Source organism: Rhinopithecus bieti, unplaced genomic scaffold (genome assembly GCF_001698545.2).
Source record: "Rhinopithecus bieti isolate Rb0 unplaced genomic scaffold, ASM169854v2 scaffold_31173, whole genome shotgun sequence".
NCBI classification, from domain to species: Eukaryota; Metazoa; Chordata; class Mammalia; order Primates; family Cercopithecidae; genus Rhinopithecus; species Rhinopithecus bieti.
The window spans coordinates 2,149,014-2,171,252 of record NW_016813861.1 but is presented as its reverse complement, the minus strand read 5'-3'; the positions used below and the strand labels follow the sequence as shown (position 1 = coordinate 2,171,252).

Here is a 22,239-nt window from a genome sequence, read left to right as displayed (position 1 = left end):
GAATTGCAAAATTCTTCAACACATTACAATTCTGAAGTGTCCTTTGAATTATGACAGACATTAAACTATCATTCATTTGTAACTAGGACATCTGATAATGCAGAAAACTTACTTGCTGAATTTTAAATGCAGGAATGAGTTGGGAGAAATAGTCTAGTTGTAGGCAAGAATGAGGTGTCTCACTTTGCTGGAAACATTGCAGAAACTCATCTTTTAATTTGTTTGGCTTTTGGTTTCTCAGAAATTTAGGATTATTTTTTAAGCTAAGCTTAGAATTGCTCTTAGAAGTTGTTGCCAAATGGTTTCTTCATCAATTCTTCTGTTGTTCCTATAAGTCACCTCTATATTTTGACCAAAGTAAGCTCTCTTTATTGAGGCACTTCAAGGTCAAATAGAAAATAAAATAGTGATACCAGGGTTGGGGTCAGGGAGAGGAAATAGGGAGATATAAGGCAAAGAATTCAAAGTAGCAAATGTGTAGGTTGAATAAGTCTAAAGATCAAATGTACAACATGGGGACTATAGTTATTAATAATGTGTTGTATTCAGGATCTTTGCTAAATGAGTAGCTTACAGCTGCTCTTGCCACTGCGATGTGGATGGGTAGTGGGAGGGAATGAGTAACTATGTGAGATGATGGATATGTTCATTTGTTTCACTATAGTAACCATTTTACTATATATATAAATCCTATAACATCATGTTGTAAACCTTAAATATACACAATAAAATTTATTTTTATAAAATGAAAAGGCCTGTTTAATACATGGATAGTATAAACCAAAGAGAAGTAACACTTTTTCTCTACCCCCCACCCTCAAATTTCTCCCATCCCTGGACCCTGGCAGGCTAGGCAGGCAGCAGGTCTGGGCTTCCCCCTGCTCAGGAGGGCTGAGTCCCACAGCAGATGGATGTAAATAGCTCCTGCTGTACCCTGCTTAGGTCTGCATCTTTCCTGACCATGGAGTGTTGGAACAGTGGAGCTGGCACTCAGATTACCATCCTAACTGAGGGCTCTAGCACCAACTGCAGCGACCCCATCTGTAAGGCCCCATGCCACCTGCTTTGCTTGGGACAGTCCCAGATTATACCTGTTGTGTAATAATTATAATTACCCTCCTTCACTCTCAAAGGTGTTCTGGTTTAGGTCATGTGTTCACTCTACCCATCAGTGACCAGAGGTCTGATCTCTTCTAGTGCTAAGTCCTCCCCCTCCCCATCCAGTTCCCTCCATCATAACACAGACAGCTGGTATAGCAGAGTTGGAATATGTTTCTATTGGCATATTTTCTCCTAAGACCCAATCAAGAGTAATGTTTAATCACTATTGGCTCAACTACGTTATCTTTGTTGGATTACCTGGGTTAAAACCCACACTTTGCCCCTTACTGGCATGTGACTTTGGACAAAGATCTGAACCACCCTAAGTTTGTATATCCTATAAAATAATTAATAGACTATTTCTTATGGTAATTACTATAATATTGTATAGAATATCAGTAATACAAAACATTCATGTTTTTGTAAGATTGAATGAGAAAATACTCTTAAAAGACTGCCAATGCCCATCAGCCACAGAGCTCCAGGAACACCTGAAGTTAACAGGATTCATTTTAGTAACTTCTTATATGAGGGAGCCTGTCCACCATGGGAAACCACAGGACAGTAAAAGGGTGTTAGGAGGGGTTGTTATAGGATTTTAGCATGAGTTAGGTGACTTAGAATTGGTTAAAAATTGAGCCTTCTGTTCAAAGATTGGGTGCTATCAGAAAGTAGGCGCAATTCTAGCACCTTAATTTTTTCTAGCAGGCAGGACAAACAGATGGGAGCTAGAGTTGTCATAGAAGAAGTGGGAGTCAGTCATAGGGGAGAGGGACATTTGTTCATTTTTGTGGTCATACGAAGCCCTTTTAAAAAAGACCTCTGTTCAAGTGTGGCCGTTGATTGGCTTTCATCCTGTTCCAGCACATTCATGGTGAGTCCTCATCTGATGTTAACTCGGTGAACTTGTTTGTGTTCACCAGGGGACACCACAGCCTCGCTGGTGGCAACCAGGTACTGCCAGCTGTCAGGGGTGCTTCTTCCTGACCCCTGCTCCACCCCCAGGTGCTAGCATTGGCAGGGAATAGCACGAAGACCACCAGAAGTACAAAAACTATGAAGACTGTGTTTGTTATTTCATAAGCAAGGGAAAACTAATTAGCTAAACTTTTTTTCTGAGTAGTTTTCTAAGGGAAAAATCTGGAGTTTTTAAGTGCCAGAAACATGGGAGAGGCTCATGGTAGTTATGCCAGTTAGTAATTAAAACCTAGCTAGAGGTCAGGGGTTTGAGAGCAGCCTGGCCAACATGGTGAAACCCCATCTCTACTAAAAATACAAAAAATTAACGAGGCGTGGTGGCGGGTGCCTGTAATCCCAGCTACTAGGGAGGCTGAGGCAGGAGAATTGCTTGAACCAGGGAGGCAGAGGTTGCAGTGAGCTGGGACCGTGCTGTTACACTCCAGCCTAGGCAACAAGAGCAAAACTCTGAAATAAATAAATACATGAATAAGTCCCTAGCCAGCAGGATAAGGCAAAATGAGTCTGTAGGCCCAACATGGATAGGCTTAAAACATACCATTGTTCATTAGTCAGAAAAGTCTTAGGCTAGGTTCAGTGAGTGCCTGGCGTTCTGGGGTTCAAGTTCACGGTTCTTTAAACCTGGATGGCTCCAGCCACCCAGAAATCCCCATCAGCTCCAGGAATCCCTCTCATCTGTAGGGCAACCATATGACCTCGTTTACCTGCGAGTGTTTAAGGTTATGCCTAGAATGTAATTATTATAAACACTCAGTTTTGAAATCTAGGAAGTACTGCTGTAAGTAGAATTATTTTTAATTGTTCAGTGTCTAGCATGTAGTAAATATTTGACATACATTTGCTTTAAACTGGTTTGTTTGCTTTTAGAATAGTTGCTGCTAATTCTAGTCATCACACAGTTAAGAACACTGGGCTGTGTGCGTCAGAAATTTGACTGTAGATTGTTAGGAAAATGCATTGCACAAACACACACTGAAAGTGCTCACACATACATATTAGAAAATAAAGGTTGTAGATTTCAATCAGTCACTGAAAAACAAAGCATTTCTTAACCACATGACTTAAGAATAGGTATTTTGTTTTTGTGTTTTTGAGACAGTCTTACTCTGTCACCCAGGCTGGAATGCAGAGGTGTGATCTGGGCTCACTACAACTTCTGCCTCCTGGGTTCAAACAATTCTCCTGCCTCAGTCTCCTGAGTAGCTGGGCCTGCAGGCATGCACCACCACACCCAGATAATTTTTTATATTTTTGGTAGAGATGGGGTTTCACCATGTTGGCTAGGCTGGTCTCTTGGTGGCTCACACTTGTAATCCCAGCACTTTGGGAGGCCCAGGTAGACGGATCACTTGATGTCAGAATTTGAGAATAGGTTTTAAATGGAGAAAATAATTCACATGCACATTTTTCTAGAATTTCTCATTGTACATTGGATCAAAGATGGCTTTAGGCATGTTATTTTAGAGCTTAATGATTTTATAGGATTCTCAGTCTTGCTTGATTTTCCAGTACAATTCCCCTGGTCATAGTTCTGCCTCTAGAAATTGATTGCTTTGTTTGATTTCAGTATTTGCCATCATGACTTCATTACCCTAAGATGGGGGCCTTTTGCTAAAGATGCTGGGGGCACAGGATGCTTAGCGTAGCTGTAAGGGAAGACCTTTATGTCCACCTGGTAAGATAGTCCTGTGCCCCGGCTGCTCTCACTCTGGTGCTTCTGTTCATTCTCCTTGCTAAGTTTTCACTTGTGTACCATTGCTTCTGATTTTACTAACTTAATTCCTTTATTTCTATTAGCTAAACTTGATGCCTCTTCTACCCTCGGAATAGGTTATTCCTCTGAAATTACACCAGAATCATTATTTACTAACCTCAACAGCCGTTTCCAAAATCAGTGCCTCTTAGGGCTTTAGCTCTGTAGGGGTGTGTGTTCATGATATGCTTGGTCTCTTGGGAGGATTCAGAAAATGTATTCAGGAATGCAGAACACTCCCTCGCATGCCTTGGCGATGTGGTATTAATAGAATCCTATGTTAGGCAAGTTGAGTTACATGATGCTTTTTAAATCCAAGAATTTCAGGAAGGATAATTGGGCTTAGAAAGATACTTATTCTCTGCCTGTTTCCCATCACTCTTTCCCTGCTTCCCTCTCCTCCTAGAACAGAATGTTAGAGTGAAACCTATACCAACGCAGACTTGGAATCGATGGGGCCTACCAAAGCATTTCCACTGTCTGTGTTAATCCCATTTCTCTCCTTACACAATTACTAAATTTCTTCACTCCTTTAACTAAATTCAAATCTATTTCTAAGGGAAGCAAAGTCAAAATGGTTCAAAACAAAACCCTAAGAACTCCAGAGATACAAAACGTTCTAGGTTGCCCTCCCAGTAGCCTTGCCATGAGATGTGGCTGCTTCGCCTTCACGGCCCACGGGTCCACGCCTGAGCGTTGTTCTCCACAGATCGTGCACCTGGGAAGAAGTTCAGTGATGAGCAGAGAACAAAACCAGCAGATACTCAGCCTGTCAACCATGAAATGCTCAGACAAAAGACCAAGAAAAGTGACTTACAGCCCTCCTAAGTGGACAGATCTTTCCCTGTGTGTTTTGAAGGAGCTGGCTGGTTTCTAGGCTATTTTTTGCCTTGTGTATTCTACTTGTTTGTGTAGGGCCAGCTGTTATATGCATACACACTGTGTACGTGCGCGTGTGTATCTAGTGGAAGGTGCTTACGTTTTAAACAGCTCCTTTAATGGTGTGACTCATGCACAGCCACGATCACCTGTTTTCCAGACTGCTGCAACCCACGCAAAAGCTGCTGCGTTCAGTCTCCAAGGAGACTCTCAGGCCAGTTACCTTGGCAATGCGTTCCCTGTCAGCGAGTCTGATAATCTCGGGGTTGAAGAATTCACCGTGGCACACTTTGCCAATAGCTTGATGACTCATAGCTTTTCTATGGACTTATTTCCAATGATTTCAGAAATTGAGAGTCTTTCCTGTCTATAGTTGTTTTCGTTTTGTGATGCTAGACTGACAGTTTGAAAGAAAAGAGAAATTTTGAATTGGAGCGTTTAATAATTATTCTTCTTAATAACAGGTCAAGTGATTGGTCAGAATGATTAACTGAGACTACAGCGAAGGCCCTCCTTCCAGAAGTGATTTTTTAAATATGGCTTACAATTGATACCATGGCCCTCTGATTTGTCCTGTCCACTCTCTTCCTCGTAAAGCAAACAAATTGAACATTCTGAAATACAGATCTGGTCATGTCACTCTTTTACCTCCAAATAAAGTCCAGACATGTTAGCGTGACCTACAGGACCCTTCCTGATCGGGCCTCTGTCCACCTCTCAGGCTGATACCATCCTCACACCCTGTGCTTTAGCCACAACCTCTCAGCCCAAATCCCTTCCTCCTCCACCCCCACATTTTGTGACACCTCTTCCTCTGCCTCACCATGCCACAGTCTCCTACTTGAACTTGAGACTCTACTAAGACAGCATGTCCTGTGGACATTCTTTCTAAGAAGGTACTCCTGCCATATGGTCTCATAGAACCTTGTGTTAAGGTATTCATTCACAGCCCTTCCCACCCGTGCTTTATCTACTGGCTTATATGTCTGTCCAGTCCCGTAAGAGTGAAGAAACCTCCTGTTTCATGTCAAGAGCTACGTCTTGGTCAAAAGCGTAGGGAAGCTTGTAGGACTAGAAGCCTAGAAATGTGAGGTCCTTACCTGGCCCAAGAATGGCTCATCATTTCTTACTCTTCCTCCATCCATCACCTTCCTCTTGGCAAATAGGAATAATTTTTGTGGAGACTCAGCCTTTCCCCATTTCTTCTTCTACTCTCAAAGGGTGTGGTAGACAGAGTATATCCAAATATAAGTGACTTTCCCTTCTACAGAATAATAACATTATTTAATCATTATACAGCTCTCTTTAGACAAGAGAGATTTTAGAATATGGGTCAGGAAACTTTTTCTATAAAGGGCTACAAACTATCTCTGTCTCTTTTCTTTGTTTTGTTTAGTTCTATAAACATTAAAAGAAAATAAAACAGTATTTTAGTGCAGAGGCCACGGAAGAATTTTGACAAAAGGCTTTAGGGCATAAAGCCTAAATGTTGGGGTATTTAATGGCACATAAATAAAGGACTCCACCCCTCTTACTATCCTGTGTCTTACGATTGCACGGTCTTTCTCAATTTGGCAGTTGTGTGGATGTAACCTCTGGCCCTGGCACTGTCTACTGTTAACTTTTCTTTGCTTCCTTCCTCTCTCTTCAAGTTTCTAGTTGGCCTGTCATGAGCCTTTCTGTTCCTTCCACCCCCTTCTCCTGGGACTTATTTGAACTGTTAAAGACACTAGACTTCCTGACTTCCTTTGGACATTTATTTATTTTAAATTAGGTGAAAGAGACACAACCAAAATTATTTTATAAGCAAGTTTTCCTTTTCTGAGTATTCCCATTCCACATTACTGAGTGAACTCTCTAAAAAAGGATTTATTATGTATTTGCAATAAACATGTCCCTGAAAATTAAATTCTTCCTTAGCCCTATCTGTCACTCTTGTCACCTACCTGGATTTTAATACTTTCTGGTAGGCTGGGCAGAGAAGTTAATCTGGATATTAGGAATGTGTTCCCCATAAAGTTGTCTGTTTTCTTCATCTGGCTCTGTTCCTCTATGAGGAACCCCATGATAATAACTTGGACACAAAATAATTTCTCCACAGAAAAATCATATTTCCTCAATAAGGAAGAAAAGTCTAATGCGAGTTCATAAAGTGTTCACCAATGAAAAGATAATGTGGTAAACGGTCTCTTGAAAGGTTTAGATAATATAAAAATTAGCATTTCTGCCATAAACTACGGACTTTAGTTAATATACCAATTTTTTATTAATTGTGGCAAATGTACCAATGTGAGGTTTAATAATAGTTCAATATGATAACTCTGTTTCATGGTCAGTTTTTCTGTAAATCTCCAAGTGCTCTAAAAAGTAAAGTTTATTAGTAAAAAAAAAAAAAAAACAAAAAAAATTTCACCCAACTGTATTATTTTGCTGAGGTTGCTATAACAAAGTGTCATAAACTGAGTACCTTAAACAGTAATTTATTGTATTGTGGTTCTGGAGCCTGTACGTTCAAGATCAAGGCTTCAGTGGGGTTGGTTCCTCCTGAGAGCAGAGAGAGAAGGATCTCCTCAGGCTTCTCTCCTCACCTTGTAGATGGCTGTCTTCTCCCTGTGTCTCTTCACACTGCCTTCCCTCAATGAATGTCTCTGTGTCCAAATTTTCATTTCCTTAAGGACAGAGTCATGTTGGATTAGCATCCCCCCAGTGAACTGAGTCTAACTTGATCACCTCTGTAAGGACCTATCTCCAGATAAAGTCACATTCGGAGGTGCTGGAGATTAGGACTCCAACCTGTGAATTTGGGGAGAGAGACAGAGTTCAACCCATAATGCTAACTTTCCCCCAAAAACTAGCACTTTGGTAACGCCTATCATTTTTCCGAGCATGTTTCCACACATTACCTCTTTAATTTTGTCTTGTCTTTTGTCTGCATTTGTGTCGGTTCTGTTCTTCCACAGTGACAGCCAGCAGCTGCAGCTTCTCTACCTGGAGTGCATCCTGTCTGTGCTCAGCAGCTCCTCCTCCTCCATGCACCTGCACAGGCGCTTCACGGACCTGATCTGGTGAGCACCCACTCCTGACGCCCCCATGCTGACACCAACCCAAGGGCTTCTGCTGGCTGTGTCTCTGGGTCCCTCTTCATGAAGTCCATGACCCACCAGTAGTAGTTTCATCTGTGCATAAATGTCGTAGAGAGAAAGCAGGGAAATTGTGGCCAGGTGTGGTTGCTCATACCTGTAATCTCAGCACTTTGGGAGGCCGAGGCGGGCAGATTGCTTGAGGCCAGGAGTTTGAGACCAGCCTTGGCAACATGATGAAACTTAGTGTCTACTAAAAGTATAAAAATAGCCGGGCGTGGTGGTTGTGGGCACCTGTAATCCCAGCTTCTTGGAAGGCAGAGGCATGAGAATTGCTTGAACCCAGGAGGTGGAGGTTGCAGCGAGTGGAGATCAAGCCACTGTACTCCAGCCTGGGTGACAGAGTACGACTCTCAGAAAATAATAATAATAATAATAATAATAATAGGCCAGGTGCAGTGAGTCACACTCTCAGCACTTTGGGAAACCTAGGTGGGCGGATCACAAGGTCAGGAGTTCAGGGCCAACACAGTGAAACCCTGTCTCTACTAAAAATACAAAAAATTAGCTGAGGGTGATGGTGGGCGCCTGTAATCCCAGCTATTTGGGAAGCTGAGGCAGGAGAATCACTTGAACCTGGGAGGTGGAGGTTGCGGTGAGCCGAGATTGCGCCACTGCACTCCAGTCTGGGCGACAAAGCTAGACTCTGTCTCAAAAAAATATATGATAAGAATAATAATAATAATAAAGCAGATAAATTGTTTTGTTGACATCCATCAGACCAAAATCCGCAGAAAAACCGATGATGATTATGGCAGAATATGCTTCCAAGGCCCTCTTTAGTTTATATCATAGGATCATGAGATACCAGAACCAGAAAATTTTTCTGTGTTTTCAGCTCATTCAAAAAGCATATAACTTATGCAGGGAGCAAGATATACTGAGCTTTACTCCTAGCCCTAGCTCCATCTCAACCCGAATACCAGTCTCTTAATCATAGTCAGAGATTCCCAGAAGTGACAGGCCCCGCAGGCAGGCAGCTGGTTGTTCTGGATCCCTGGGCTTATCGACAGGAAGGAAGCCAAATGGCAGGTGTCAGTATGGAATTTGCAATTAACTTCTCAAATGGTAAATAATTTTGTTATTTATAGTAATATGAAACTTTATAACAGCCATTTAGCATTTTGAGTCCATTTCTTCACTTATGATGGTTTCTTAATGCTTCTCTTGTATTTTATTTCATTCATGCTAGCTCAGTTTATGAGGAAAAGTATTGTTGAAATACCCAGAAATGTTAGAGAGACTTAGAAAACGGGCAAAATGTAGCCAAAAGAAGAAGCAGTAAAAAGCCCCACTCTTGTGATTTCTGCAGCATCTGTTTACTCGCAGAGTAAATTTTATCATTTGTCTTGTGGGGAAACTTACTTTTCTCACCATCTCTTCCCAGGAAAAACCTCTGCCCTGCTCTCATCGTCATCCTAGGGAATCCAATTCATGACAAAACCATCACCTCTGCTCACAGCAGCAGCACCAGTACCAGCCTGGAGTCGGACTCTGCGTCTCCGGGAGTGTCTGATCATGGCCGGGGATCAGGCTGCTCCTGCACTGCTCCAGCCCTGAGCGGGCCCGTGGCTCGGACTATCTATTACATTGCAGCCGAGCTGGTCCGGCTGGTGGGATCCGTGGACTCCATGAAGCCCGTGCTGCAGTCCCTCTACCACCGAGTGCTGCTGTACCCCCCACCCCAGCACCGCGTGGAAGCCATCAAAATAATGAAAGAGGTGAGGAGGCACTGGAGATCGCCACCAGGTTTACAAGGTTTACAGGTTACAAGTTTCGCATACAAGAAGCCCTCAGAAAAGGCTTGTCAATCACTTGCCAGAACTTCATTGCTGCCTCGTGGTGTCCAGTAACAAATGCTATGTCTAGAGTCTGTGCGTGTGAACGTGTATTGTGAACCTGGGTAAGAGGGGTCAGTGGTGTTCAGTGATGCAAAACCATTTGAGAATCGAGCTAGTGCTTGTTAAGACTCTGTTAGATGTGCACCTGACCAGGCCCATGCTGAGATTTCATTCTTCTACCTTAGGTGCTGTTTGAGCAGATATATGTGTTTATTCGCCTTTGCCAACATTAGATTTCAAAATGATTTTATACTCAGGTGGCACATTATCCCAAAAAAAGAGCTTTGCCAGTCTCTGCTAAGGGGAATCCTTTGTTCCATTCTTTTGCCTCATTTCTCCAAAATGTCACGACACCAGCGAGAACATGAAGGTTGTCCAGATTGCAGTAGCCATCCCAGTGTGCTGCTTCATAGTTTTGAGGCAGAATTAGGCTTATTTTGAAGGTGCTTCAAACAAAGATTCCTCTGCCTTCTCTCAGAAAACCAAAAGGAAAAGTCATCAATGTTTTTGTATTTGTGAATCTGATCATAAAGGTCCAATTGCAAAATTGCATTTCCTTTTGGTATCTCACTCCTGCAAAAACCAGAGTAGCAAAATTCCCTTGTTGATGATTATTTTAAGCAATCATTGCCGCCAACCAATATCTGAGAAGTTAAATTTGAATTCTTTCTTGGTGTTTTAATGAGATTTTATTGTTATGAGTATTGGAAAGTTCTGACCCACTATTTCTAGAAATTAAGGAGTGGCCCAGATTTAATGGCTGTTAAGAAAATCTATGAGCCCATGATAATATTTACCATGCTTTTTCTTGCCTATTATATGCCAGGCACTTCACATATATTATTTTTATTATTCATAATAAATTTGTGAGGTTGTATATCAACTTTTATTTATTTATTTATTTTGAGACAGGGTCTCACTCTGTTGCCCAGGCTGGAGTGCAGTGGCACAATCACGGCTCAGTGCGGCATGGACCTCCTGAGTTCAAGTGATCCTCCTACCTCAGTCTCCTGAGTAGCTGGGACCACAGGTGCATGACACCACACCTGGCTAATTTTTGTATTTTTTGTTGAGACATGTTGCCCAGGCTGGTCTCAAACTCCTGAGGTCAAGCAATCCTCCCGCCTCAGTCTTCCGAAGTGCTAGGGTTACAGGTGTGAGCCACTGTGCCTGGCCATCAACTTTATTTTTACCAATTAAGAATGTTACTTCTTTTCCCCACCAGAGCTTCAGGCAATGGAGATCAAAAGGCCAGCTTTAAGAACTGATCTTCACTAGATGGGCAGATATAATACAACTTTGGAGGCCAGTGAGACTAGACCACTCTTCTCCACTAAGACAGCAGTGGCCCTTCCCCAGGGTCCTCCCCTACACCTGTTCAGCTTGCATCCTGGAGGGGCAAGTGTGGGCTTCCTCTGATTAGCAGATCCCCAGGAAGATGGGAGAGAAAGGGGCTAGCAAGGCATGCTCAGCTCCTTATTCTAAATTCACCAGTCTGATCAGGGGCTCTTCCTATACCTGGAAGAAATGAGAGGAAAGGAGAAGAGAGGCCTAGAATTTTACTGCACTGGATGTTCCGCCTCATAGAAGTGTGATGCCAGAGGAAAAGGAAATTCCCTCCCACAAAGAAACTTAGGCTTGAGGAGGTCAATTGGTTTGCCCAAAGTCCCAAAGAAAAAGAAGGTGGAAACTCTGGACCCGCTGACCCTAATCCCATGGTCTTTTGCTGCATCATTCTTATCACTAAACTTGACTCTCACATTGCAGTGCAAATGACCCCCAGCAGCCCGTTTCTTGGTGTTGGTTCTGCTGCCCATTTCAGGAACCTGAGTTTAAGAGTCAGGGTTCGACAATGAGATCACTTGGACTCGGGAAGGGGAACATCATACACCGGGGCCTATTATGGGGAGGGGGGAGCAGGGAGGGATTGCATTGGGAGTTATACCTGATGTAAATGACGAGTTGATGGGTGCTGACGAGTTGATGGCTGCAGCACACCAACATGGCACAAGTATACATATGTAACAAACCTGCACGTTGTGCACATGTACCCTAGAACTTAAAGTATAATTAAAAAAAAAAAAAAAAAGAGTCAGGGTTTGAATCCTCTTTCTGCCACTCACTGACTATGTGATATAGGTAAATCATTTAACTCTGAACTTAAAAGTTTTCTCATGGGTACATTGTTATACTATTCCAAAGATTGCAAATTCAAAATGCACTAAAGTTTGCCTAAGTACTTTGTAAGTATCTAGTGCTAAACAAATATGTGGTATACTTATTGCTCTTGCAAGGAAGAGAAAAAACATATGGAGGCTGAAAATAGTTGGTTCAATTCTAGCTGGCCTCCTTCTCCTGCCTGTTTTATTCCTTTTGTCTTACTGGATTTATGCCCATAAATCACCACTGTTAACAATTTTCCCATTGCCCGGGGCACTCTAATCATTGGCTTTTCTAATGGCCAACTAATGGCTCTTCATTGACTCTCCCATCAAGGCTGAGTTACTGTGCCCAACTTCCAGAGCCTTCTTCCATCATTTGCATTTTCCATCACTTCCCAGGATGCACCTTCATCCCATTGACTGCTTTGTTCAATTCCCACCTCCCCGCCTCTTCAGGGTTTCCTGTCCCTTAGTCTTGTGGGCCACTCCCCCTTCACAGAATTGAGTGGTTAATTGCAACAGGCTAGACATCACTGCCTCTTCCCATTAGCTTATTTACAAACTTCCTTAGGAAGATAATATTATGCCCATTTTCCAGATGGGAAAGCTGAGGCTCTGGGGGGAGAAGTCACTTGCCCAAAGTCCTTCACGTTGTGAGTCGTAAGGCTAAGACGGTGAAGCCTGATGTTTTAAGTATGGCTGCTTCTTTGCTATCAAAATCCTTGTCCTTCATGGCTGGGCTTCCTCAGACCACTGATCGTGTTCTTCTTTAAATTCCATCCCGCCATTTAGCAATTGATTATACGCCCCATCACACTGATGTTTCACAATAGAATGGGGAACAAGCTTCTTGTCTCCTCAACTAGACTTTTCTGTGTAGATTGCTTCTGTATGTTTTCCCCTAGTATTTAACACTATAATGCTTGAATCAGAATAAGTGTTTAGCAACTTTTGACTGACTGACATATGGACCTGAAGACAAAATGTCTACAAAGAGGCTATTTTATAAGCAGCAGCAACCTTTCTTTTCCCCTCAGAAATGACAGGCACTAGAGCGGTCACTGCCCACAGTAGAGCCGCTTGGTACCTGGATGCTAAGTACATACTTTGCATATGGCATACGTAGGTCTCTAAATGTGTTTTAAATAATTTCCTTTGTACTGCAAAAGGAAGTTAGTTATGTTTTTCTGTTCATCATAGATGTTCTATCTTTCCAAGGTCATTTTGCAGAGGTGATGCTAGAATTTGATGGTAGTACCCAAGTAGCACGTCCAGGCAGTGCTGCCCCAAGGAGCCCAGCAGACTAATTGGGGCCAAGATGTTCTAAAAAGCAGCATCTCCACTTTATATGACAAAATCAATCATTTGGGAAAGTTGGTAACCTAGATAGCAAAATGCGCAGGGCTTGTGCACACAAAGAAAACCACTGGGTTCCCAGGATGTTTGTTTAGCCTTTTGGAGTTTGTATGCTTGGTGTGTTATTTCCCTGTTCTAGTTTTAGTTTGTCACTCTGCCATATGCAGTGTGTGCCTATTGATCAAGGACATACAGGACATCTTTGTTTTTCAAAGCACAGCCCCTTTTTTGTTTCTGATTTCCCCTTAAAATGAACAGTAATGAAAAAGTACAGCTTGCTTCCTTTTCTCTCCTATATCTCGGCTTTAGAAGTTCCCTAGTCTTGGCCGGTGGTCAAGCCTGTAATGCCCACAGTTTGGGAGGCCGAGAGGGGGATACAGGTCAGACTTGAACCATCCTGGCTACACACTGTAAACGCCGTCCTCTACTAAAGATAGCAAAAACTACAGCCGGGCGAGGTGGCCGGGCGCCTGTAGTCCCAGCTCTCGGGAGGCTGAGGCAGGAGAATGGCGTAAACCCGGGAGCGGAGCTTGCAGTGAGTGAGAATCCAGCCACTGGCCTCCAGCCAGGCGACAGAGCGGAGATCCGTCCCAAAAAAAAAAAAAAAAAAAAAAAAAAAAAAAAAAAAAAAAAAAAAGAAGTTCCCTAGTCTTTATCAGACCTCTGGCACCCCAGCCACAGATCCCACAACTCTCATTCCCACCTGAAGAAGCTGAGATTAAAACATCTTTCCTTTTAGTATTTGTCGAGGGTTCTCCAGAAACCTTATCAATCTATCCCTTTCCCTCCAGATTCTGAAGCAATTGAGAAATAAGCACAAGATTAATGTGGGAATTAATATAGACTATCTTGGGAGGCCAAGATGGGCGGATCACCTGAGGTCAGAAGTTCAAGATCAGGCTGGCCAACATGGTGAAACCCCGTCTCTACTAAAAATACAAAAAAATTAGCCTGGCGTGGGAGCACACAACCTGTGGTCTCAGCTTCTTGGTAGACTTAGGCAGGAGAGTCTCTTGAACCCAGTAGGCAGAGGTTGCAGTGAGCCGAGATTGTGCTGCTGTACTCCAGTCTGGGTGACAGAGCGATATTCCATCTTTAAAAAAAATTAGTGACTTTATTAACAGTGAATATCTAATTGATTACCGGTGAAGCTGAATTTTAAATTGTGGTAGAATCCCAGGAGACAGTGAGGTTTTCCACTCCATCTTTTGGAAATGCACTTATCCTTCGAGCAAGAGATGGAGCATCCTGAGGCTCAGAGGGTCCAGCCACGGGGCTGCAGGCCTGTAGAGAGGGGGTGAGAGAGAGAGAGGGAAAGAGAGAGCCTGCCAGACTTTAGCCCCAGCATTGTCACTCTTTTTTTGATGTCAGCAAAAAGTGGAAGCTTCATTTCTTTTCCTCCCAGAGAGCAGAAATGTTCAATTTCTGTGGTAAGAAAGAAATATGGAAAGAGGGAAAGAGGAGAGTCACTTAAAATACAGCTTCTTCTGTGTAATGGACCTTTTCCTGCTTTGCCTGGAGTATCAATCACTTTGAAGATGAATGGACATACGATGGGACGTCTGCTGCAGACACACTGCATTAACCATCTTTCCTTGAATCAATTTAGCCTCGAGTTGACATCTTCTATAGACTTCTACCGTATGTATATAAAAATGTGTTAGAAATGAACAATTATGAACAGTCTACATATGAAAACTTGTGAGAAGCAGTAAATGGGAAGATATGTATAGCTTTAACTCCTTATATTAAAAAATAGAAAACCTTAATGTCCTAATTCTCCAGCTTAGTTAGAAAAAAAAGAATAGAATAAATTCGAAGAAAGTAGAAAGGAGGAAAATAAGGATAAAAGAAGAAAGTAATGTGACAAGGAAATATAGGGGATTTTAAAAGCAGAAAATGTTAGGACTGAAAAGATCAAGAAAATTGAAAAACTTTTCTCAAGAGCAATAAAAAAATTTTAAAACAGGTACAAATGAACAGAAATAAAAATGAAAAAATACCTAACTATAGATGTTACACACATTAAAGAAATAAAAGAGGGTATTAAGACATCTTTAGAATAGTAAATTTGAAAACCAGGTAAAATGGATAAGTCCCTAGGAAATAATGCAACTTTTAAAAAGTTGGTTCAAGAAGAAATTGAGGACCTGAATAGTCCTATAATCTTTAAAGAAATGGAGGAAGTAGTTGAAGGATTCCTATTAAAATTCTGGCCCCATGTAGCTTTAGAAACAAGTTATACAAGCATTCAAGGAACAGGTAATTCCAATCTTCCGTGAACTTTTTCGGTGATGAGAAAGAGGGCGTACTTCTCCACCCAGTTTATGAAGCTAGCCGACCTGATACCAAAAGTAGACAAAAAGAGTCCAGGAAGGTTATATGAAAGGCCAATCTTACTAAAGAACAGAGATCCAAGTGTTTTCTAGTTCTGTGCTAGAAAAGATTTTTCAACAATCCCTCTGAGAATTTTGTCTAAGCCAGCGCTGAGCTGAGGAGCGAGGAGCCTGATACACACCATATGTCGAGAAGAAAACCTAAATCAGTCTTACTAAGATTGAAAGTTCCAAATAGTTGTGTTTCTCCTTATACTATATCACTCAGTAGGGAAAGTACATGTTTATTTGATCTCACAATTTAAAAACCTTGTGCTTTTTTGTGATACTCACTTTTCTGTTACTCTTTTGCCATTTTCTTTAAGATACTCGGGAGCCCACAGCGTCTCTGTGACTTGGCAGGACCCAGCTCCATCGAATCAGAGTCCAGAAAAAGATCAATTTCAAAAAGAAAGTCTCATCTGGATCTCCTCAAACTGTATGATATTTATCCTTTTAGGTCTTTGTTGAGGCTGCTTTTCTGAAGACTTTTAACTTTGCTTGCAAATCCCTGAGATTTTAAAAATTTCTACATTATATGAAATGTGTCTATTTAATAATTCACCCACAAGCTACATGAGAAGACGTATCTCAATTTATTATAATCATGGAACTTTTTATATTTTCATATTGACTTAAAATCAAATGTACCAAGTGAAATGTATAATAATTATTCATTGGGATTTTTTTAGAGAAGAACTTTTGACTTACAATACTGTAGCTATAGGATTTCTTCACCTGTAGCCCCCCTAGAAAACTGAATATTATAGGGCTCGTAATAGTTGTATTCACATACATCTGTTCAGGAATATGTTTACTTTATAGAGGAAGGTCCACATTATCATATAACCATTATCACTATTTTCTATTTGAAATACCGAGCATAATACAAAAGTGAGATTGTTCGGGAAGGTCATAAATGCTCATCGGGAGCTTCTATTTGTACCCAGATAAACCAGCGAGCCAAGAGGGAGGGTGATTCAATGCAGACCCCCCCTTTTTTTTTTTTGACAGAGTCTTGCTCTGTCGCCCAGGCTAGAGTGCGGTGGTGGGATCTCGGCTCACTGCAACCTCTGCCTTCCAGGTTCAAATGATTCTCCTGTCTCAGCCTCCCAAGTAGCTGGGATTACAGGCACACACCAACCACACCTGGCTAATTCTTTGTATTTTTAGTAGAGATGTGGTTTCACCTTGTTAGCCAGGCTGGTCTCAAACTCCTGACCTCAAGTGATCCACCTGCCTCAGCCTCCCAAAGTGCTGGGATTGCAGACATGAGCCACCATGCCTGGCCAATGCAGGCCACTTTATCTGAAGATTTTTCTCTGCCCACCTAAGCATGTTTGTTTCCTTTGTTTATTGCCCGGACCATTTTGTTTTATGCAAATCAGACTCTCCGTTTTGAATACTATGCTGTTAGCCAGTCTAACACTCTTGTTCCATTCAGAGATATTTTCTATATTTTATGCGTTTGTTCGGTTTTCTCTTTTGAACACTGTTTAGCATCATGGATGGCATGACCGAAGCATGCATCAAGGGTGGCATCGAAGCTTGCTATGCAGCCGTGTCCTGTGTCTGCACCTTGCTGGGTGCCCTGGATGAGCTCAGCCAGGGGAAGGGCTTGAGCGAAGGTCAGGTGCAACTGCTGCTTCTGCGCCTTGAGGAGCTGAAGGATGGGGCCGAGTGGAGCCGAGATTCCATGGAGATCAATGAGGCTGACTTCCGCTGGCAGCGGCGAGTGCTGTCCTCGGAACACACGCCGTGGGAATCAGGGAACGAGAGGAACCTTGACATCAGCATCAGTGTCACCACAGACACAGGCCAGACCACTCTCGAGGGAGAGTTGGGTCAGACTACACCCGAGGACCACTCGGGAAACCACAGGAACAGTCTCAAGTCACCAGCCATCCCGGAGGGCAAGGAGACGCTGAGCAAAGTATTGGAAACAGAGGCAGTAGACCAGCCAGATGTCGTGCAGAGAAGCCACACAGTCCCTTACCCTGACATAACTAACTTCCTGTCAGTAGACTGCAGGACAAGGTCCTATGGATCTAGGTATAGTGAGAGCAATTTTAGTGTTGATGACCAAGACCTTTCTAGGACAGAATTTGATTCCTGTGATCAGTACTCAATGGCAGCAGAAAAGGACTCGGGCAGGTCCGATGTGTCAGACATTGGGTCGGACAACTGTTCTCTAGCCGATGAAGAGCAGACACCCCGGGACTGCCTAGGCCACCGGTCCCTGCGAGCTGCTGCCCTGTCTCTAAAACTGCTGAAGAACCAGGAGTCGGATCAGCACAGCGCCAGGCTGTTCATACAGTCCCTGGAAGGCCTCCTCCCTCGGCTCCTGGCTCTCTCCAGTGTAGAGGAGGTGGACACCGCTCTGCAGAACTTTGCCTCTACTTTCTGCTCAGGTTTGTAAACAATTCTCTGCTGTATAGTCAAAAAGATTGTTCAGAGCAGTTTGCCTTAATGGGCAATTACTGTCATGCTTATAGTTTGAAGTGCTCAAAGCATATTAATGAATCTTTGGGTTTCCCCAGTTTAAAAAGGGCAAAGACATCTAAGACCTGTTAGTGGTGGTTTATTTGAATTCCACAGCAGTCAATGGCTGGAATATACTATGAGACTGATAAATGTATATGATATAAAGTAAAGAATGAGAAGTAGCTGCATTCTAGAAAGGTGCTATTGATAGAAACAACCTGACAGTCTGTAATTCTTAAAACACTGAATTATCAGTATGCTTCTATGTCTTGGTGTCTAAAAATCATAGAGCAATGTACTTTTGGCATATCAAAAAGTAAACTATTTTGAATGCTGTCTTGGATCAGTTGCACTCCAAGTCCTCCCAACATCTTCTGAATTCTACTGAACATTCGAACAATGTGTGATAGTCCAGTATAGCTTGGTAACGTTGCAGTCCCCCATCTCAGACCCTTCCGTATGTTGAATTGTGAATCAGAACATAAACAGTGGTGCTGGGGGAATAGTGGCCAAATTACGTCAGAGAATCATGCTGGTATTATTGAAGGGAAGGAGAGAATCACCTAGAGTTTTGGTGGAGGAAGCAGACAAAGAATACAGGGAAGTAGTAGCATTTCACATAGTAAATAATTATTTTTAAGATAGTTTTCTTGAAAGATAATACAGAAAGAAAGCAATTAATGGGTACATAAAATGTATGGTAGGAATAAATGTTTGTGTGATACCAGGGAGGTCCTCTGTGCCTTTCCCTCAAATACAAGTGTCTCTTGACCACAGAATACTGAGGCGAATGAATCTCCCTAAGCCTGTGCTCAGATTCAAAGGGCTGACCCTGAGAACTGACACAGAACTGCTAAAAAGCCACAATCACTTGCTCGTCTACCACCTAACCTTGAACTTGTGTTTGTCATTGTGCTTGCTGCATTTATCATAGTCATTTGTTAATGCATCCACCATCCCTTCCACCCTCCCCTCTCTATACTCCGTGCTCTTTGAGGGCTGAGACCGTGTCTCACTTTTTATTTTCTAGCAAAGAAAACATCACGCAGATACATGAAAAAATTGTAGCCCAGTTACTGGAACTTGGTTAGAAGCTGACAGATGTGTAGCTTAATAAGTATCTTTAAGAAGCTGACCAAATTGTCCTTTTTCAAGAGGACAAGTAAAAGACACTTAAATCTCCATATATATAAGGAGGAACTTTTTTTTTTTTTTTTTTTTTTTTTTTTTTTGAGACGGAGTCTCACTCTGTCACCCAGGCTGGAGTGCAGTGGCGCAATCTTGGCTCACTGCAAGCTCCGCCTCCGAGGTTCGTGCCATTCTCCTGGCTCAGCCTCTCAAGTAGCTGGGACTACAGGCGCCCATCACCAAGCCTGGATAATTTTTTGTATTTTTAGTAGAGATGGGGTTTCACTGTGTTAACCAGGATGGTCTCGATCTCCTGACCTTGCGATCCACCTGCCTTGGCCTCCCAAAGTGCTGGGATTACAGGCGTGAGTCACTGCCCGGCCGGAACATTTTTTAATATGAGAATGATCCAAAGTTGTAGCAAGCACCAAAGGAGACACAGAATTGTTACTCCAGAAATTTTCACATGACCTAGAAAAAGATGTAAAGAGACATGATTTCTCTACTTTCCTAATTTTTTTTTTTGGAGGCAGAGTCTCGCTCTGTCGCCCAGGCTGGAGTGCAGTGGCCCATCTCCACTCACTGCCCTAATTCTTATTTCCTAAGAATTTCACACCTTATTTCCTAATTTCACACCAATTTTAAGGCTCCCTAACATAACTTTTTCCTCAATATTTTTTCTTTTGGAGATAAGTATAACAAATGTTGGATTTTTTTTATTTGGTGTGAAACAAAATTCATGTTTCATTGGAAAACTAGGAAAATGTATACTCTTCTTAAAAAATTATATTTCTCCCTAATATCTTTTATACCACTGTCATTAAATTTGACCTTCTCTTATTGAACATTCTAGGGGTGTGTTTTGTGCACATTTGTGACTGTCTCTCTGTCTTTTTGTCCATCTCTCTCTCCCTTTCTCTCTCTCTCTCTGTCAGACACACCCATGCAAATCCTCCTTCAACCAGCATTTATAGAGAAGCTGAATTGTGCTATATGCTAAGGTCCCAGGATATGTACAGCTTATTCTCAATCAATATTTATTGATTGTAAATTGATGAAGTTGTTCTTCGGTCTTTCTTTTTTTTTTGTAACAGGGTCTGACTCTGTTACCCAGGCCGAAGTGCAGTGGCTCAGCCTCCCAAGTAGCTGAGACTGTAGGTACCACCACACCCAGCAATTTTTTTTTCTCTTGTAGATACGGGGTATTGGCCAGGCATGGTGGCTCACACCTGCAATCCCAGCACTTTAAGAGGCTGAGACGGGTGGATTACTTGAGCTCAGGAGTTTGAGACCAGCCTAGGCAACATGTGAGAACCTTTCTTTACAAAAAAATATAAAAATTAGCCAAGCATGGTGGTGCACCTGTTGTCCCAGCCACTTGGGAGGCTGAGGTGGGGGAATCACTTGGGCCTGGGAGGTTGAGGCTCCAGTTAACCATGTTTGCACCACTGCCCTTCAGACCCTGTCAAAGAAAGAGAAAGAGAGAAAGAAAGGGAAAGAGGGAGGGAAGGGAGGAAGGGAGGGAAGGAAGGGAGGAAGGGAGGGAGAGAGGGAGGAAGGGAGGGAGGGAAGGAAGGGAGAAGGGGAGGGAGAAGGGAAAGGGTCTCACTATGTTGGAAAGAAGGAAATAAAAGAAAGAAAAGAGATGAGGTCTCACTATGTTGTTCTGGCTGGTCTCGAACTCCTGGGCTCAAACGATCCTCCTGCTTTGGTCTCCCAAAGTGCTAGGATTACAGGAATGAGCCACTGCACCAAGCCTTTAGGTCTCTCAGGATGTGCAGTAGTTCATGAGCTGAAGGAGTTGTACATAAAGCCTCTCAGGTTGTTCTTTGGAAGCGGTTGGTGGATCCTTTGAGTCTCTGCCTCTTCCTGGCTGGGAATAGTCGTATGGAGAGGTTTGGCAGCCTTGGCTACTCCGACCAGCTTGGTGTCCCTTGTACCAAGGCAGAGAGCCCACCAAACATGGTTAGTCCCCAGAATAGCTGTGTATCAGAGCTCAGCATGGCCACTGGTTGCAGTAATAATTATGGCCTTGAGCCATCAAGAAATGGTAAAATTATAGTTAGGGTCTTCTATTTAAAATTAACATTATCCAGGAGGCTGAGGCGGGCGGATCACTTGAGGCCAGGAGTTTGAGACCAGCCGGGTCAACATGGCAAAACCCCTTCTCTACTAAAAATATAAAAAATTAGCCAGGCATGGTGGCGCATGCCTGTAATCCCAGCTACTCAGGAGGCTGAGGCAGGAGAATCGCTTGAACCCAGGAGGCAGAGGTTGCAGTGAGCCGAGATTGTACCACTGCAGTCCAGCCTGGGCAACAGAGCTACTCCACCTCAAAGAAAAAAAAATTCAAATTATCCATACAAAATAACTCCACTGCCAAAGTTTCAGCACAATATATAAAATTTAGCTCTCAGATAACTTCTTCTTTATCAACACATCCCCAGAAATTTCAGATGAATGAATTTTCACAGTGGTGAGGACTGACTTCCAAGGGACCACCCTCATTTCTTATGAGAATTAAGAAACATAATCCTAGCAAAGTCTTTTTCAAATTTGAGGCCAAAGCAGGTCTTCAGTTTTGTGTTTTTGTACCTTTCAAATCAATACTTATTTATAGTATATGCAAAACAGGGCTTTTGTGAATTTTTTATGTGGCCAGAATATGGCCCTATAAATGTTGCAGACTGCCCAAATTTTAGAGTTCCATAAATTTCCCATCAGACCAAATATGTTTTATGAAATTATTTTTTAAATGTAGAAATCAATACATTGAAAGGAGACTTCACAAATGTTCGGTTGTTTTTGAATGTCATTTTTATTGACGTAATTTAGTTGTAGGTCTATTTAATTCTTGTGACATCACAATATTTTCCTATTCAGGAGTTGGACTCTCTTTCCAAATTACAGACCCATCACTCTGTGGTCCTGTTACCAACAGCTGGCTGTCTTCCATCACTGCTGTGGTTCAACTGGTGGCACTTATCGTTGCTTTGGCTACCCCCCAGCCACTGGGTGCTGGCCCATGTCCATCTCGGGACT

At 42.5% G+C, this 22,239-nt stretch overlaps 1 protein-coding gene across 2 annotated transcripts in view; it reads left to right on the top strand.

The window, feature by feature from the left end:
- ARFGEF3 (ARFGEF family member 3) overlaps window positions 1-22,239 on the top strand; it is a 189,846-nt gene that overhangs the window by 90,794 nt on the left and 76,813 nt on the right. For both annotated transcript variants that reach the window (XM_017848989.1, XM_017848991.1), the window contains 4 exons: window positions 7,672-7,776; window positions 9,239-9,572; window positions 15,912-16,024; window positions 17,086-17,996. In XM_017848989.1, the coding sequence (XP_017704478.1) occupies window positions 7,672-7,776; window positions 9,239-9,572; window positions 15,912-16,024; window positions 17,086-17,996 (1,463 nt within the window). The remainder of the gene's footprint in view (window positions 1-7,671; window positions 7,777-9,238; window positions 9,573-15,911; window positions 16,025-17,085; window positions 17,997-22,239) is intronic.